At 44.6% G+C, this 18540-nt stretch overlaps 1 protein-coding gene across 2 annotated transcripts in view; it reads right to left on the reverse strand.

The window, feature by feature from the left end:
* stxbp1a (syntaxin binding protein 1a) overlaps positions 1–18540 on the reverse strand; it is a 118279-nt gene that overhangs the window by 69190 nt on the left and 30549 nt on the right. For both annotated transcript variants that reach the window (XM_069890272.1, XM_069890262.1), the window contains exons 4-6: positions 17648–17724; positions 9838–9916; positions 2190–2293 (exon numbers count right to left, since the gene is read on the reverse strand). In XM_069890272.1, the coding sequence (XP_069746373.1) occupies positions 2190–2293; positions 9838–9916; positions 17648–17724 (260 nt within the window). The remainder of the gene's footprint in view (positions 1–2189; positions 2294–9837; positions 9917–17647; positions 17725–18540) is intronic.

The following is an 18540-nucleotide window of genomic DNA, read 5'->3' on the forward strand; positions in this document are numbered from 1 at the left end:
TATTCTAATCTACTGGTCTATCTGCAGCCCCTCTGTGTCCTCCTCGCTATCTACCACTCCATCCATCTTTGTATCATCTACAAACTGAGCCACAAAGTCATTATTCTGCGATCCAAGTCATTAACATACAATGTAAATAGAAGTGGCCCCAACACTGACCCCTGTAGAACACCACTGGTAACTGGTGGCCAATCAAAATAGGATCCCTCTCTTGCTGATCAGCCAATGCTCCAGCTATAATAGTATCTTTCCTATAATTCCATGGGCTCTCATCTTGTTAAGAAACCTCATGTGCAGTACATTGCCAAAGGCCTTTTGAAAACCCAAATATACAACATCACAGTGTTGGGCACTACCAGTTGCCCCAGTAATCACGAAGACAAATACTGAGGGAAACGATAGGCTTTATTATACAAGAGACTGCTGGCCCAGGTCAAGGATAGGGAAAATGAGGAGAGGGAGAGGGGAGTTGACCTTTATGGCCTGGGTCACATGGGAGGAGATCAGGGAGAAGATGTCATCAGGAGGGTGGGCCAGCCTGTACACACAACCATATCACTACACACAGCATCTCCTTTGTCTAGCCTCCTTGTGGTTTCCTCAAAGAAACTGCAGATTTGTCAAGCAGGATTTTCCCAAAAGGAACTATGTTGATTTTAACCTATCTGGTCATGTCCCTCCAGATATTCCATAACCTCATCCTTGACAATCAAATCCACAAATTCCCAACCACTGATGTTAGGCTAACAGGTCTATAATTTCCTTTCCATTGTCTCCCTCCCTTTTTAAATTGTGGAGTGACCTTTGGAATTTTACAGTCATCCAGAACCACGCCACAACCTATTGCTTCTTGGAAGATTATAACTAATGCCTCCAGAAGCTCCATAGGTACTTCTTCCAGAACCAAAGGTGCATTCCACTTGGTCCAGGAGACTTATCTACCCTTAGACCTTTCAGCTACCCAAGCACCTTCTCTCTGTGATCGTGACTGCTCTCACCTCTCTTCCCCGACACCCTTGAAAGTCAGATATACTGTGAATGTCTTCTGCAGCAAAGACAGATGCAAATCACTCAGTTAGTTCCTCTGCCATATCCTTGTTTCCCATTATAATTTCTCCAGCATCATTTTGTACAGGTCCTCTATCTACTCTCACCTCTTTTTTGTACTCATAATATACTTTAAAAGTTTTGATATTCTTTTACATATTATTTGCTGGTTTCCTTTTTTAAAGTTCATCTTTTCCTTCCTAATGACCTTCTTAGTTGCCTTCTGTAAATGTTTAAAAGCTTCCCAGTCCTGTCTTTTCCACTAATTTTTGCTTCCTTATACACCCTTACTTTGATGTGTCATGTCAGCCACAAGTGTGTCATTTTCCCGTTCAAGTATTTCTTTTTTGGAATCCATCCGTCCTGCACTTTCCTCGTATCTCACAGAAACACCAGCCATTTCTACTCTGCCATCTTCCCTGCTAGTGTCCCTTTCCAGTCAACTTTAGCCAGTTTCTCCCTCATACCCTTTATTCCACTGACACCTCTAATTCTAGTTTCTCCCTCTCAAACTGCAGGGTGAATTCTACCATTTAATGATCACTGCCTCCTAAGGGTTCCCTTGCCTTCAGCTCCCTTATCAACTCTGGTTCAATACACAATATCCAATCCAGAATTTCCATTTCCCTTGTCAGCTTAGTCACAATTATGAGGGGCTTAGAGAGGGTAGACAGCCAGCACCTTTTACCTTGGGCCACAATAGCAAAGGACATTTGCTTAAAGTGAGCTGAATCAAGTTTACGGGAGATGGCAGAGTTAAGTTTTGTGCTTGGAATTCATTGCTCGGCAGATGGTGGAGACTGGTACAATAGAAATATTGAAATGAATCTAAGATAGGCACAGAGATAGAAGAAAAATAGATGGTTATTGGTGTTAGATAGGAAAAAATTACCTAGTTGTGGAGTCAGCACAAGATTGTAGGCCGAAGGGCCTGCGCTGTAATATTCTATGTAAACCCACTGTTGTCGCAACACATCTCGCCTGTATAAGTTACTGAAAACGAAATTGGCATTCAATATCCCAGTTGAATAGAAAAATCATTGTTTCCATCAAGAATGAGGAAAATGTTCAACAAAATCAACACCAGAAAATCTTTCCATCAAATGTTTACTCCTCTTTGCCTGACAGATAAGATTGCTCACCTGTGATTCATATGGAAGAAAAGCAATGTTGATCTCAGTAAGAGTTTTGATAACCTTTGAAGTGCGGGACTTTACCAGCTCATTAAACAGCGGGTCTGCGCATGCTGTAAATTGCAAGAACAACAATTTTAAACAATGAAGGACAACAGCAAAATGGGTAAATCTGAAGGCAGGTGGAAATCGGGTTGAGGAGGGTTGGTGGTGCTGGGAACTTGCCAAACAGATAGTAATGAAAGCTTCCACTGGCTTCCCAGGTATATTCTACAGAAACCAGAGGGTCCACAAAACAGGGAGGACCCCTGGGGCGAATCATTGATCCTGTCATAACTTGCACCCAAAGTTGGGCTCTTTCCAAAGTGTTTCCTGTTCCATATGTTCCAGCTCAAATTAATTACACAACACGAGGTTCAAATTCTGATGTCAACCCACAGAATTCATTGCATTTAAAATTTAATTTTCTTAACAGAATTGGTTTCAGCATTGTCTTTGATACATTTACAAACAGCATGGATCAATGTCACTGAAAATAGGCTTATCACAAAAATCACTGTTTCATGATTTTTTAAAATCATTTGTATGTAACCTGATTTATAGGGCCCTCCATAATATTTGAGCCAAAGACACTTTTTTTTTCTTTACTTGCCCCTGTGCAGCACAGTTTTAAATTTATAATCAAACAATTCACATAATTAAAGTGCACATTCCAGATTTTATTCAAAGTTATTTGTGTTCATTTTGGTTTGACCATGTAGAAATTACAGCACTTTTATACATAGTTCCCACATTTCAGGGCACCGTAATGTTTGGGACATTTGACTTCACAGATGTTTGTAAGTATTCAAGTATACTTAATTGCTTCATTGGTGCAGGTATAAGAGAGCTAGGCTTGCTTCTAAGCTTTTTGGTGACCTTTGGAGTTTGTAGTTGCCATTTTTCCACATGAGGACCAGAGTTGTGACAAAGAAAGTCAAAAGAATGAGGTGGAAAAACAAGAACAGAACAGTAAGTGACATCACCCAAACCTTAAGATGACCAAAATCAACAGTTTAGAACATCATTAAGAAGAAAGAGTGTACTGGTGAGTTCAGTAATCACAACAGGGCTGGTAGACAAAGGAAGATCTCCACTGCTGATAACAGAAGAATTCTCATCACAATGAAGAAAAGTCCCCAGACGCCTGTCTGACAGAGGCTACAATGCAAGATGCAAACCACAGGTTAGTCACAGAAAGAGGATGGCCAGATTTCACTTTCCCAAGAGCCTGCAGAATTCTGGAAAAAGGTCATGTGGACAGATGAGACCAAGATTAATCTGTATCAGAGTTATGGCAAGAGCAAAGTGTGGAGGCATAAAGGAACTGGCCAAATTCCAAAGCTACCACCTCATCTGTGAAAGATGGTGGTGGGGGTGTTATGGCCTGGGCATGTCTGGCTGCCTCAGGTACTGGCACACTGATCTTCATTGATGATGGCAGTAGCAAAATGAATTCTGAGGTGCAAAGAAATATCTTATCTGCTGAAATTTGAGCAAATCCCTCCAAATCCATTGGATGGCACTTCATCCTACAGCAAGACTATGATCCCAAAAATGCTGCTAAGGCAACAAAGGAATTTTTCAAAGCTAAACACTGGAAAATTCTCAAGTGGCCCAGTCAGTCACCTGATCTAAATACAATTGAAATGCCTTCTACATGCTGAAGAGAAAACTTAAGCAGACAAGTCCCTGAAACAAGCAGGAGCTGAAGGTGGGTGCAGTAGAGGCCTGGCAGAGCATCACCAGAGAAGATGCTCAGCACCTGGTGGTGTCTATGAATCACAGACTTCAAGCAGTCATTGCATGTAAAGATGACTTTAAAGCCGATACCACTGTTATGTCCCAAATACTATGGTGCCCAGAAATGAGGGGACTTTGTGATTTCTGCACAGTCAAGCCAAAATGTACACAAATAACCTTGAATAAAATCTGAAATGTGCACTCTAATCACGTGAATTTTTTGATGACTAATTTAAAACTGTGGAGCACAGGGGCAAATAAAGGAGAAAGTGTGTCTTTGTCCCAAACATTACAGATGTCACTGTATATCACTGAAAAATACATTTCAAAAAAAATAGTGGTTCATTCCACTGAGACACTGTGGTCAGTTCCTTCATAAAATTTAAATAATTTTTAGATAAAACTTTTTTTAAATCTCTAGTTCGTTCCCCCCACCCCCCACAGCAAATAAGCCTGCTGGCATTTTGGAGACACCTGGAAGTCTCATAAATGTGTGTAGCTATGAAAGGAAGAGATGTATACATTGTAGAGCTGAGTTCATGACTGATTTATTCAGGCCTTTACTCTGTGCTTTTATACATTCCCGCTCCTGTCACTCAGGCTGGAAGTGACATAATTGGATCGGATAAAACATAGAAACATGTAAAAATAGGTGCAGGAGTAGGCCATTTGGCCCTTCAAGCCTTCACCGCCATTCAATATGGCTGATCAGTACTCGGATCCTGCCTTCTCCCCATTCCCCCTGATCCCCTGAGCCACAAGGGCCAAATCTAACCTACTCTTAAATATTGACAAGGAAGCGGCCTCAACTACTTCCTGTAGCAAAGAATTCCACAGATCCACCATTCTCTGAGAGAAGAAATTTTTCCTCATCTCAGTCCTAAAAAAATTTCCCCTTATCCTTAAACTGTGACCCTTGGTTCTGGTTTTCCCAGCATTGGAAACAACCTTCCTGCATCTAGTCTGTCTAAACCCTTAAGAATTTTAATATGTTTCTATAAGATCCCCCCCCTCAATCTTCTAAATTCTAGAGAATACAAGCCTAATCCATCCAACCTTTCTTCATATGCAAGTCCTTCCATCCCTCGTATCAGCTTAGTGAACCTTCTCTGCACCCCTTCCATGGCAAGGATGTCCTTCCTCAGATAAGGAGTCCAAAACTGCATGCAGTACTCCATATGTGGTCTCACCAAGGCCCAGTACAGCTGTAGCAGGATCTCTGTACTCCTGTACTCAAATCCTCATGCTATAAATGCCAACATAGCATTCGTCTTCCTCACCACCTGCTGCCCCTGCATGCCCACTTTCAATTACTGATGCAGATCAACACCCAAGTCTCTCTGCATCTCCCCTCATATTTATCCACATTATATTGCATCTGCCATGTCTTGGCCCACTCGCCTAACTTGTCCAAATCACTCTGCACCCTCTTGGCGTCCTCAACACAGCCAACCCCACTCCCCAACTTCGTGTCGTCTGCAAATTTTGAGATTTCCCACATCTTTGTCATTGATATGTATTGTAAATAACTGTGCCCAGCATGGAGCCCTGTGGTACCCCACTAGTCACTAGCCACTATTCCTACTCTTTGCTTCCTGTCCATCAACCAACTCTCTATCCACCTTAATACCATACCTCCTATACCATGCTTTTTTTAAAGTTTGTACATTAGTCTTCTGTGCAGAACCTTATCAAATGCCTTACTAAAGTCCAGATATACCACATCCACTGATTCCCCCCTATCCACTCTACTGATTACATCCTCAAAAAACTCTATTAGGTTCGTCAGACATGATTTTCCCTTCACAAAACCATGCTGACTCCATCCGATGATACCACTAGTCTCCAAATGTACTGCGATTGTATCTTTAATAACGGATTCTAGCACCTTCCCTACGGCCGATGTCAGGCTAACTGGTCTGTCGTTTCCCGGTTACTTTGTCCCTCCTTTCTTAAAGAGTGGGGTTATGTTGGGAGCCAGTTAGCTTATCGATTAGTGGGTCACCGCATGACCCCCTCCCTACCCCAGAACCAGCAATAGTACTCCAGGCATCCAAAGCCCATATCTGCCTCTGGTTGGGTGATCTGCCCCTGTGCTGTGGTGCTCGAACCTCAGCTGGTTGGTCCAAATCCAGATGGGCCGGTTTGATTTGGTCTATGGTAAAGGCTTCCTCTCTCCCTCCTATGTCTAAAATGCACGTGGAACCTTGTGCCTCACCACTTTCAAAGGTCCTTCATACAGCTGCTGAAAAGATGCCCGGTGCGCTCCCCTTTGCACGAAAACAAACTTGCAGTCACGCAGGCCCTTGGATATGTAGGCCCTAGACTGACTTTGTTGTGATGTCAGCACGGGTGCTAAAGAGCCAAGCCTCTCACGGACTTTCCCTAGGACTGGTGCAGGTGCCTCCTCCTGCCCCCGTGGAGCTGGCACTAATTCTCCTGGAACCACAAGGGGTGTACCATAGAACAGTTCTGCCGACGAGGTGTTTAAATAGTCCTTGAGCGCCATGTGAATTCCCAAGAGGACCCAAGGTAGCTTGACAATCCAATTAAGTCCGACTTCATATACCTATGGAACCTTCCCACTAGCCTGTTGAACTGCGGGTGGTATGCAGTCTTGTAGAGCAGTTGGGATCCAGCAGGTTGGCCAATGTCAACCACATGCAATGATATAAACTGGGCGCCCCTGTCAGAAGTGATGTGTCCTGGTAGTGCAAAACACTCCACCCAGGTAGCAATCAGGGCAGGTTTCCATACTCGTGTCTACGAGTGGAATCGCCTCTGGCCACCCTGTGACCCGATCCACCATTGTGAGCAGGAACCAGCCACCACCTGACACCGGGAGGGGCCCCACAGTGTCCACGTGTATGTGGTCAAACCTTCGACATGCTGGCTCGAAAGAATGTAGCAGGGCTTTTGTGTGCTGCTGGACCTTGGCTGTCTAACAATACATGCATGTCTTCGCCCAATTGTTGACCTATTTATGAAGGCCATGCGACACGAACCTGCTAGCTACCATCTGGACAGTCGTCCTGATTGACGGATGTGCTAAACCGTGCACTGCATCAAATACTTTCCGCCTCCAGGCTGCAGGAACGATTGGACGAGGCCAACCCGTAGATATGTTGCACAGGAGCTTCCGCTCCTCTGGGCCCACCGGGATCTCTTCCAGCTGCAGTCCCAAGGACTGTCATCCTGTAATGTGGGATTTCACCATTGGCTTGTTGTGCACCCCTTGGGATAGGGCTGCACGAACTGGATGGCGGGACAAGATGCCCCATCTGTTACGACATTGACCTCCCCCAAGATGTACTCAATGGCTGGCATGAATTCCAAAATATACAACAAATGTTTCTGTTGATGAGACAACCAAGGGTCCAACACTTTAGTGAAGGCAAATGTTAGCAGCTTGTGGTTCATAAAGGTTGTGAAATGCCTGCCTTCGAGGAAATATCTGAAATGCTGGATAGCGAGGTACAGTGCCAACAACTCCCGATAAAACACACCGTTCTTGGGTTCAGGTGGCCTCAAGTGTTTGTTGAAGAAAGCGTTCGATGTATTGTTCACGCACTACCCCACCACTGTACTGGACGCCACCACTGTTAGGGCCATTGGGACATCTATTTTTGGGTGGACTAGCAGTGGAGCGTTAGCCAAGGCATCTTCTGAGAAGATGCAAGTTAGATGTGAAGTCTATGTATGTAGCACAGGTTAGCGATCTGGTGAGGTAACCTTGTTCAACCAGCGATAATCGCCACAGGGTCTCCATCTGCTTGATGCTTTGGGCACCATATGTAGTGGGGAGGCCCAGGAGCTATCAGACTGCCGTATAATTCCCATCTCCTCCATCATTTTAAATTCCTCTTTGGCTGGACAGACCTTGTCTGGAGAGAGCCTGCATGCTCGGGCGTGCAGCGCTGGTCCTTTGGTTGGGATGTGGTGCTGCACCCCAGACTCTGGCATTGGTGAGGTGAATTGTAGCATTAAGTGGAATTCTGCCACCATCCTGGTGAACTCATTCTCCGAGAGTGTAATGGAGTCTAATGGTGGGGCCTCCCCTAGGGAGAAAGTCTGGAATGTTTTGGTTTGGATTAGGCTTCGTCATTCCAAATCGACCGTAAGCCGTGCGCCCAGAGGAAATTCAACAGCCAGTAGTGGGTGCGCGACCACGGACAAGATGAAAGTCCATGTGAACCAACCGGCACCGAACTGCAGTGGGACTACATGAGTGCCGTATGTCTGAATATTGCTGCTGTTCACGGCCCTCAATGTTGGTCTGGGACTCCTGTGGTGGGTATTGTGCCCTGATGGGGGGGAAGCACGCTGATTTCAGCTCCCATATCCACCAAGAAATGTCGGCCAGCATGCCTGTCCCAGAAATACAAATGGCTGTCTTGATGGCCAGCCACCACAGCCCTTAGCAATGGCTGTCCCCGGTGTTTCCCTGGAACACACAGGGAGGTCGATAGTGGTGAGCATCTACACTCCTTCTTTTGTGATAGAAACACCATTGGACGATATCTTCATCCTGTTGTCTTCTGGCCGACTGCAGGTCTGCTGCTGGGTTTGATCAGGTCTGCTGTTGTGTGCAGGATCTAGCGATTTGTCCCATGGATCTGCGAAGCCCACCACAGTACCTCCATGGGATACTGAAATCTTCATCGGCCAATAACATATGGATGTCCTCCAGTCGTTTCTCCAGAAAGGCCTGCTCGAACATCAGGCAGGGCCTATGTCCTTCTGCTAGTGCCAGCATTTTGTTTATTAGCGCAGAAGGGGTTCTGTCTTCTAAGCCACCCAAGTGCAGCAAGTGGCCACTCACTTGGACCGTGAGAGGACAAAAGTTCAGATCAATAGTTCCTTGAGTACTTGCCCTCCTCTGGGGGCTGTTGGAGGAAATCAGAGTCCCAGCCTGCCATCTCCTGCTCCAGAGTCCTGGCCTGCCATCTCCTGCTCCAGAGTGCCGGCCTGCCATCTCCTGCTCCAGGGCACTTACTACACAGTGGTATTGTGTAGAATCCGATGTTATTTGCTGCAATTGAAATTGGGTTTCCACCTGGTCAAACCAGACATGTGTTTGTCAAGTCCAAAATGTTGGCAGTTTTGAAGTAAGTGCATGTAGTTCTCCATCCTTGGGTCCAAATATCGTCTGGACCCTCGGGGTCACCAGTGCAGCGAAGTGCTACTCACTGAGCTATGAAAGGAAGCGATGTACACGTTGTAGAGCCGAGTTCAGGACTGATTTATTCTGACCTTTACTCTGTGCTTTTATATACTCCCGCTCCCGTCACTTGGGCTGGAAGTGACATCATCAAATTGGACAAAAACCCGTCCTGCGCACAGACTGTTTTCCTCCACTTGTAGCAGTGTGTCTGCTATTTTGGGAGCTGGTTTGCTTGTTTCTAAGTGGGTCACCACAGCAGTGCAATTACTGAATCATCCAAGAAGATTATGGCTATTTAGTGGGTGGGACAATCTCCCTACAGTGATCCTTCTTAATAAAAGCAGGCATGGAAATTAACTTGAGCTGAAATTCTGACATTAATAAGTAATAATTTATTCATGATCTCCTGGTTGTAGTATTTTTGAGAATACAAAATATAATTTCTCATTGATAACGAATAGTTTTAGAATACCTCATTTTGAACCATGACAATAATAAACTAACAATATACACAGCCTTCCACTAATCTCTGGATTGTAACGTCGAATTGTAATGCTTTGAGACATTCGATGCTCAATAATATTACATCAGGGCAGTCAGCAGAGGACTTCAACTAATAAGAAGCCGGTTTCTGAAAAATCCTCCAGCGATAATAAATCCCATAATTGACAGAAGAGCATTTGGAATAAAGTAGACATGCTGTAAACTTACAGTCCGTAAAAAATACGTGTGCGGCCCGGTACTTGGAGGAGGGTGCATCCTTAAAATCGTTGATCAGTGCACGCACAGACTGAAAAGATAAAATCTCTATTCAGTAATGTTAACTTAATGTGTACGAGCTGCAACTGAAGCAAATATCTTTCAACTAAGCAGTTATTTACGAAAATCACTCTGATAAGAGCATTGTCATTGTATGTGACTAGTGGGGTAAAAGCAGGTGCTGGTGCGGACCTGTGGGAGCAGGTAGCGGAGACAACGCTGTTCTGCAGGGTCCTACTGCCCGTCCCTAATGCTGATGCCTCTGTACATGCCTTAAAAGGCCTGTTAAAGGAGCTGACGGTGATTTTTCTTTTAAATCTTGGAACTACAGGGATAGTGCACAAGAAGGTGGTGCCTGTGCCGGGCAGCAAAGGTGAGGGGTTGCACACGCCGGGGGAGCAGAGGACTGGTACAGGGCACCAGAAATGGGGAGAACACCACCCGTTGAGAAGGAAAGGTTAAGGAGATGACCCTACAGTTCGGTAACCAGGGCAGTGGACCAGCAAGGGGCTCAAAGGCTGAAGCGCCATCGCAGGCTGCAGGCTGTTGGCGATGTGCGGTCGAAGGATTCACACGACTGAGGTCTGCAGTAGACTACCTCCTGGGAACCAGGTACAGGAACCGTGATTCAAGAGGGCGCTGCGAGCAAGAAGGGTTCCTGAAGGGCCTCAGGCTCTGGAAGCTTCCTGATGGTATCAAAGGTTTGGATCTAGAGTTTGAGTTGCCAAAGATTTGGACAGGTGTCTGTTCAGCTGCCGCAGCACTACAGGAAAATCCATGGGCATTTAGTATCTCTGAAGGGACTCTCTTTTGCTTCTCTTTCTCCTATTATGAGGGGTGCAGGGCAATGCTCATGGCGATTCCTTGCTTTACGCCAAACAAAAGTTGAAGTATATTACACGTTCAATGTAATATTATGTGGCAATAAATATGGAGAAGGGGAGAGAAAGTGGCAAATCCAATGCAATGTCAGAAAGTGAACATTTTGGTAGAAGAAATAAACGGGCAGACAATTTTTTTAAATGGAGAGAAAATTGAAAATTTCCAAATGCAAAGGGACGTGAGAGTCTTCATGCAGGATAAACTTGCAGGTTGAGTCAGTGGTGAACATCATCATCCCCTCAAAACTGATCAGCAAACTCCAGGACCTGGGACTCCACACCCCACTGTGTAACTGGATCCTTAATTTCCAAACTTCCAGACCACAATCAGTGAGGATTGGTAAGAACATTTCCTCCATAATCTCCATCAGTACTGGAGCACCACAGGGATGCGTTCTTAGCCCCCTGATCTATTCACTTTACACCTATGTCTGTGTAGCTCGATACGACAATTACACCATCTACAAGTTTGCCGTCGATACCACGGTTGTGGGTTGTATAAAGGAAGGGGATGAGTCAACGTATAGGAGGGAGATTGAAAACTTGGCTGAATGGTACACCAACAACAACCTTGCACTCACTGTCACCAAAACTAAGGAACTCATTGTTGTTGACTTCAGGAAGGGAAAGCCAGAGGTAAAAGATCCAGTGATCACTGGGGATCAGTGGGGGAGAGGGTGAGCAAGTTTTAATTCCTTGGGAGTCACCATCTCAGAGGATCTTTCCTGGACGCAACACACTAAAGGAATCGTGAAGAAAGCACGTCAGCGTCTCTACTTCCTCAGGAGTTTGTATGACATCAGAAACCTTGGCAAATTTCCACAGATGTGTGGTGGAAAGGGTGCTGACTGGCTGCATCATGGGCTAGTACAGGGACACCAATACTCCTGAGCATAAAGCTCTCTGAAAGGTAGTGGACACAGCCGAGGACATCACAGGCAAAACCCTCCCCACTATGGAGAACATCTACAGGGAACACTGCTGTCGGAGGGCAACAGTCATCAAGGATCCACACCACAAGCAAGAGCTCTTTCGCGCTACTGCCATCAGGAAAGAGGTATAGGTGCCACAAGACTCGCACCACCAGTTTCAGGAACAGCTGCTACCCCTCCACCGTCAGACTCCTCAACAACATACTCAATCAGCGACTCATTTAAGGTCACTGACATGGACTTTATTGATTTTTTTTTCTCTGTATCGCACAGCTTGTTTATAGCAATAGCAGTTGATTGGGCAATCGAGTTCAACAGTTGAAGACAAAGTGGGGGAACAGTCATCATCGGAATGGCCTGAGTCAGAGTGGTAAGGCTTTGGCTCAACAGGCTTCAGCGAGAACAGATAAGAGGTGAGGGATAGTAGGAGTTGAAGTAAGAAAGGGCCACACTATTCAAGGAACAAAAAAGATTCAGCAGGTAGACACAGGTAAGGGGAGGTTTTAGATATCATATATTTTGTTCCTCCAGTCATAAACAGTGGGAATGGCAGCCAAGGCAGGGGAATGCTCCTCTTGAAGAATGTGGGTTATCAGCGAAGCCAGCAGAATCCCTGATGACTTCATCTGTGAGAAGTGCATCCAGCTGCAGCTCCTGACAAACTGAGTTAAGGAATTGGAGCTGGAGTTGGATGATCATTCAGGAGGCAGAGGAAGTGGAAGACAGGAGTTACAGGGACACTAACACATTTAGAAGGCAGGAGGAGGGTAAATGGGTGACAGTCAGGAGAGGGAAAGGGAACAGGCAGGCAGTGCAGGGCACCCCTGTCGCCATTTCCCTCAATAACAAATATAACATTTTGGATACCGTTGTTGTAGGGGCAGGGAGGGGGGGGGGAATGACCTACTATGGACAAGCCACGGAGATCAGATTTCTGGTCCTGTGGCTAAGAAGGGAACAGAGGAGAGGAGGTGAGCTGTAGTGACAGGGGATTCCATAGTTAGGGGGACAAAGAAGAGATGGAAGAGATTGAGTATCCCGGATGGTATGTTGCCTCCTTGATGTCAGGGTCTGAGATATCTCAGATCGAGTTCACAACATTTTCAGGAGGGAGGGTGAGCAGCCAGATGTCATGGTCCATGTAGGGACCAGTGATGTGGGTAGGAAGGGTGACGAGGTCCTGCAAGGAGTTAGGACCAAGGTTGAAGGATAAGACCTCCAGGTTAATGCTCTCAGGACTGCTACCCATGCCATGTGCTGCTGAGGTTAGAAATAAGAGGATAATGCAGCTTAACACGTGGCTGAAGACATGAGTGTAGGAGGAAGGGCTTCAGATTTCTGGATCATTGTGCTCCCTTCCAGGGAAGGTGGGACTTGTTCCGATGGGATGGTTTGCATCTGAACTGGAAGAGGACCAATATCCTTGTGGGAATGTTTGCTAGTGCTGCTCCGGTTGGCTTAAACTAGATTTGCAGGGGGAGGGGAACCAGAGTGCTAGAGCAGATAGAGGAGTGGAGGAGGGAAAAGATCATGTTAAAACTGCATGTACAATTAGAGTCAATGGGTTGTATGTGGTGATAATATCCTCAGGTTCATCTATTTCAATGCAAGGAGTATTGTAGGAAAGGCAAATGAGCTTAGATTGGCATGTGGAATTATGACATTGTGGCCATTAGTGAAACTTGATTTAGGAGGGGCAGGATTAGTAGATCAATGTTCTGGGCTTGCATTGCTTTAGACCTGATAGAACACAGTTGGGGGGGGTGGGGGGAGAATGAAAGGGGGAGGAGTGGCATTGTTCATCAGGGAAAAGATCACAGCCATGCTCAGACAGGAAAGACCAGAGGGTTTGTCTTCGGTGGCTATAAAGGGGAAGCTGAGGAACAGGAAAGGTCTGACCACACTCATGGGATTGTATTATAGACCACTCAATTGTCAACAAGAATTGGAGGAGTAAATCTGTAGAGAGATAGCAGACAGCTGCAGGAAACATAACGTGATGATAATAGGAGATTTTAACTTCCCACATATTTGACTGGCATACCTATTCTGTAAAAGGGCTGAATAGCTTTGAGTTTGTCAAATGTATTCGGGAAAGTTTTCTAAATCAATATATAGAGGTATCAACTAGAGAGAGTGCGATATTTGATCTCCTATTAGGGTATGAGCGAGACAGGATAGGGGACAGAAGTATGTGTAGGGGAATATTTTGGGTCCAGTGATTATAATGTCATTAGTTTCAAGTTAGTTATGGAGAAAGATAGGTCTGGGTCTTGGGGTGAAATTCTAAATTGGAGAAAGGCCAATTTTGAAGAAATGAGAAAGGAAATAGAATGTGTGGATTGGGACAAATTTTTTTCAGGAGATGTGCGAGATGAGTGGAGGATCTACAAATGTTAACTTTTGTGAGTACAGAGTTTGTACGCTCCTGTAAGGATCAAAGGCAAGGTTAGAAAACATAGGGAGCACTGGTTTTCGAGGGATATTGGGCATCTGGGTTGGAAGAGGAGAGAGATATATAGCAGGTATAGGCAACATGGAGCAAATGAGGAGTATTAAAAAAATGCTAGAAGAACTTCAAGAAAGAAATCAGGAAGGCTAAAAGAAGGCACAAGGTGGCTTTGGCAGACAATGTGAAGGAAAGTCCTCAGGATTTCTACAGGTCCTTTACTAAAGGATAGTAAAGGACAAAATTGGTCCCCTTGAACATCAGAGTGGTCAGCTTTGTTTGGAGCCATAAAGATGGGAGAGTCATAATTTTTTTTTTTCCATCAATGTTCACTCAGGAAATGAGTACAGAGTTGTGGGAAGTAAGAACAACAAGCAATGAGACCATGGAATCTATACAGATTAAAGAGGAAGAAGTGCTTGCTGTCTTAAAGCAAAGAAGGTTGGATAAATCCCCTGGGCCTGACAAGATGTTCCCTCAGACTTGAGGCAGACTTGGAGAAATTTCAGGGGCTCTTGCAGAAGTATTTAAAATGTCCTTAGCACGAGTGTGGTGCTGGAGAATTGGAGTGTAGCTCACATTGTTCCATTGTTTAAAAAATACTTCAAAAGTAACCCTGGAAATTAAAGGCTGGTGAGCCTGACATCAGTAGTAGTAGGTAAATTATTGGAAGGTGTTCTAAGAGATCAGATATACAATTATTTGGATAGCCAGGGACTAATTACGCATAATCAACATGGCTTTGTGCGTGGTAGGTCGTGTTTAACCATTCTTATAGTGCTTTTCGAGGAGGTTACCAGGAATGTTGATGAAGGAAAGGCTGTGGATGTTGTCTACATGAACTTTAATAAGACCTTTGACTAGGTCCCACATGGAAGGTTAGTCAGAAAGGTTCAGATGCTAAGCATTCATGGTGAAGTAGTGAACTGGATTTGACAATGGCTAGATGGGAGAAGTCAGAGAGTAGTGGTAGATGATTGCTTCTCAGAGGAATGTGCCTCAGGGATCAGTGCTGGGACCATTGTTGTTTGTCATCTATATCAATGATCTGGAAGATAATATGGCAAACTGGATCAGCAAATTTGTAGACACTAAGATTGGAGGTGTTGTGGACAGTGACAAAGGTTTTCAAAGCTTGCAGACGGATCTGGACCAACTGGGAAAATGGGCTGAAAAGTGGCAGACAAGTGTGAGGTGTTTCATTTTGGAAGGACGAACCAAGAAAGGACTTACATGATAAATGGTAGGGCACAAGGAGTGCAGTAAAATAGAGGGAACTGGGAAATTAGATACCTAATTCCCTGAACTGGCGTCACAGGTGGATAGGGTTGTAAAGAGAGCTTTTGGCATATTGGCCTTCATAAATTGAGTACAGGAGTTGGGATGTTATGTTAAAGTTGTATAAGACATGGGTGAAACCAATTGTGTGCAGTTTTAGTCACCTAACTGCAGGAAAGATATCAGTAAGATAGAAAGAGTGCAGAGATTTACTAGGATGTTGCACGGAGTTCAGGAACAGAGTTACAGGGAAAGTTTAAACAGGTTAGGACTTTATTCCCTGGAGCATTGAAGAATGAGGGGAGATTTGATAGAGGTATTTCAAATTATGAGGGGAATAGACAGAGTAAATGTAGATAGGCTGATGGTAGGTGAGATACAAACCAGAGGACATGGGTTAAGAGTGAAAGGGAAAAGTTTAGGGGGGCTGTGAGGGGGAATTTCTTCACCCAGAGAAGTGTGAAATGAGCTGCCAGCTGAAGTGGTGAATGTGGGCTCACTTTTAACATTTAAGAGGAATTGCTTCTCAGAGGAATGTGCCTCAGGGATCGGTGCTGGGACCATTGTGGGAAAGGTGTGGAAGGCTATGTACTGTGTGCAGGTCATTGGGACTAGGCAAAAAAAAAGGTTCATCACAGACTAGAAGGGCCGAAGAGGCCTGTTTCTGTACTGCAATGTTCTATGGAATACATTCGTTATCTGTTTATAGTTCTTTATTTGTTTACATGTATAAGCTGTGTACAGTCTTTTTGCACTATCAATAAGTGGTAATTCTGCCTCGCCCGCAGGAAAAAGAATCTCAGGGTTTTATTTGAGGTCATGTATGAATTCTGACAATAAATCTAAAATCTGAAGAAGGCAAATGCGATGTCTGCATTGATTTCAAGAGGGATAGAGTAAAAGAGCAGGGATGTGATGTTGAGGCTTTATAAGGCACTGGTGAGACCGCACTTGGAGTATTGTGCGCAGTTTTGGGCTCCTCATTTAAGAAAGGAGGGGCTGACACTAGAGAGGGTTCGCAAGGATATTTCCACCAATGAGAGTGTTATCATACAAGAAACGATTGACGGCTCTTAACCTGTGCTCATTGGATGTTAGAATGAATGGGGGGGGGTGGAATCTCATTTCAATATATCGAATATTGAAAGGCATGGACATAGAAGTAAGGGCTGTCTCCCATGGTGGGAGAGTCTATGACAAGAGGGCATAACCTCAGGACTGAAGGCTGCCCACTTAGAACAGAGATGTGGAGGGATTTCTTTTGCAAGAGGCTGGTGAATCAGTAGAATTTGTTGCCACAGGTGGTTGTGGATATCAAGTCATTATCCCTACATTTAAGCCCCTCTAGGTCTCTTCATACTTGCAGTCCCCTCCTTGAAATTCATTACTTGGACCCTGCTGTGTCTTTCACCTCACACTGGTACCCATGTCAATTTCCTTTCTCAATGCCATTCCATCTGCTCCTTCAAGCTTCTTCCATTTTGCCTCAACTTTTACTCATTTTTAATTTAATTTTTAATATTTTTTTTTAATTTAGACACACAGCATGGTAACAGGCTCTTTTGGCCCAAGAGCCCATGCCAGCCAATTGTACCCAACTGGCCTACAACCCTGGTATGTTTTGGAGGGCTGGAGGAAACCAGATCATGTGGAGGAAACCCACGCAGACACGGGAGAATGTACAAACTCCTTACAGACAGCGCCAGATTCGACCCCCAGTCACCGATGCTGTAACTGCGTTTCGCTACCTGCTACACTAACCATGCTGCCCATTTATGTTCCTGTGAAGTGATACTGGATACTTTTTCATTATTAATATTTTACATTATGTTGGTTGCCATTTTTGTCGTTTGGTTTCCAGGTATTTTCTAAAAGTTTGATTCTATAATTATAATAATTTCTAAACTTCTGGAAATGATGTCAGAATGATCGGACCCTGAACAAGGGTATGAGTGACACAGTTTGAGTCATGAAATCTTGCACCTTATTGGTTTCACCATGAGAAGGCAAGTGATCTCCAGACATTTGTCACTGCATATGACACATGACATTACCGGACCTGGGCATTGAACCCATCAACATGATGGGAGTGGTGACATTTCTAGCAAGTTGATCTTATTAAAATGACTTGCTGTTCCACCTGTCGAAGTAAATAGCGCACACTGTAAATCTGTGTTGGTACAAATTATTTAATACACTGAGGTAGTTAAGCTGTCACTTACTTCCTCTGAGGGTGTGATGAGATAAACTGCTTCCAAACTGGGCAGGGGTTCTCTGCGCTTATTGATGTCCTCCACAACTTAGCCAAAAAAAGAACAAAGAGAACATCAAATCAACAAAGGTCTGAGACACAGAAAAAGCAGTCACCAAAACTTCAGTCCAAGGTGAGGGCCAGAGAACAGAAAGCCAAAGACAGGTGCTGAAAGAGCCAAATATAAACAGGATATGTTCCACTGGTCAGATCAGACCCATTCACAGGCTAAGCCATCCTCCAAATGGTCATCTACTGTCCTGAAATCATGTGACTCAATATCTTGGCAGACCTCGAGCCTAAGGAGTATAAAAAGCAGCAGATGTGTCATTCTTTTTCTTTATTCCCCCAACGCCATCCCTAGCTGCAATTAGTGCTGGAGAACCAATTGTGAGATGCGTGTTATAAAGAGTGGGGGCTCAATTGTGGTGTATTCCTAGGGGACCATTATGGTTCACCTGGTTTAATTTATACATTCAAATCTGTAGCTAGATAGCTTCTTTAATCCGTGTGTCATGCCTCTACATCGAGGGGTGACAGGTCCTGTTTGCTCTAACCCTCAGTAGTTCCAAATACTTTCTCTAGGTATATGTGGTCGAGCAAATTTGAATGCCGGTAAGATGGGTTTGGCTGTGGCAATGCTGCCTCTGCTTTTGCGTTTGCTCCCATTGTAAATAAAATTTGTGTTTTGATACTAATACGTCTCCAGTGCTGTATCTCCTTGAACTCCTCAAATCTGTTACCTCAGCCTTCATCACAATACATGGATAGGGAAATTTAATGGAGACAAATGTGAATTGATTTACTGAGTGGGATATAGGAGTCAAAGTCACCCAGCAAGGAAACAAACCTTTTCATCTGAGG

The sequence above is a fragment of the Narcine bancroftii genome, chromosome 1 (genome assembly GCF_036971445.1).
Source record: "Narcine bancroftii isolate sNarBan1 chromosome 1, sNarBan1.hap1, whole genome shotgun sequence".
NCBI lineage: Eukaryota > Metazoa > Chordata > Chondrichthyes > Torpediniformes > Narcinidae > Narcine > Narcine bancroftii.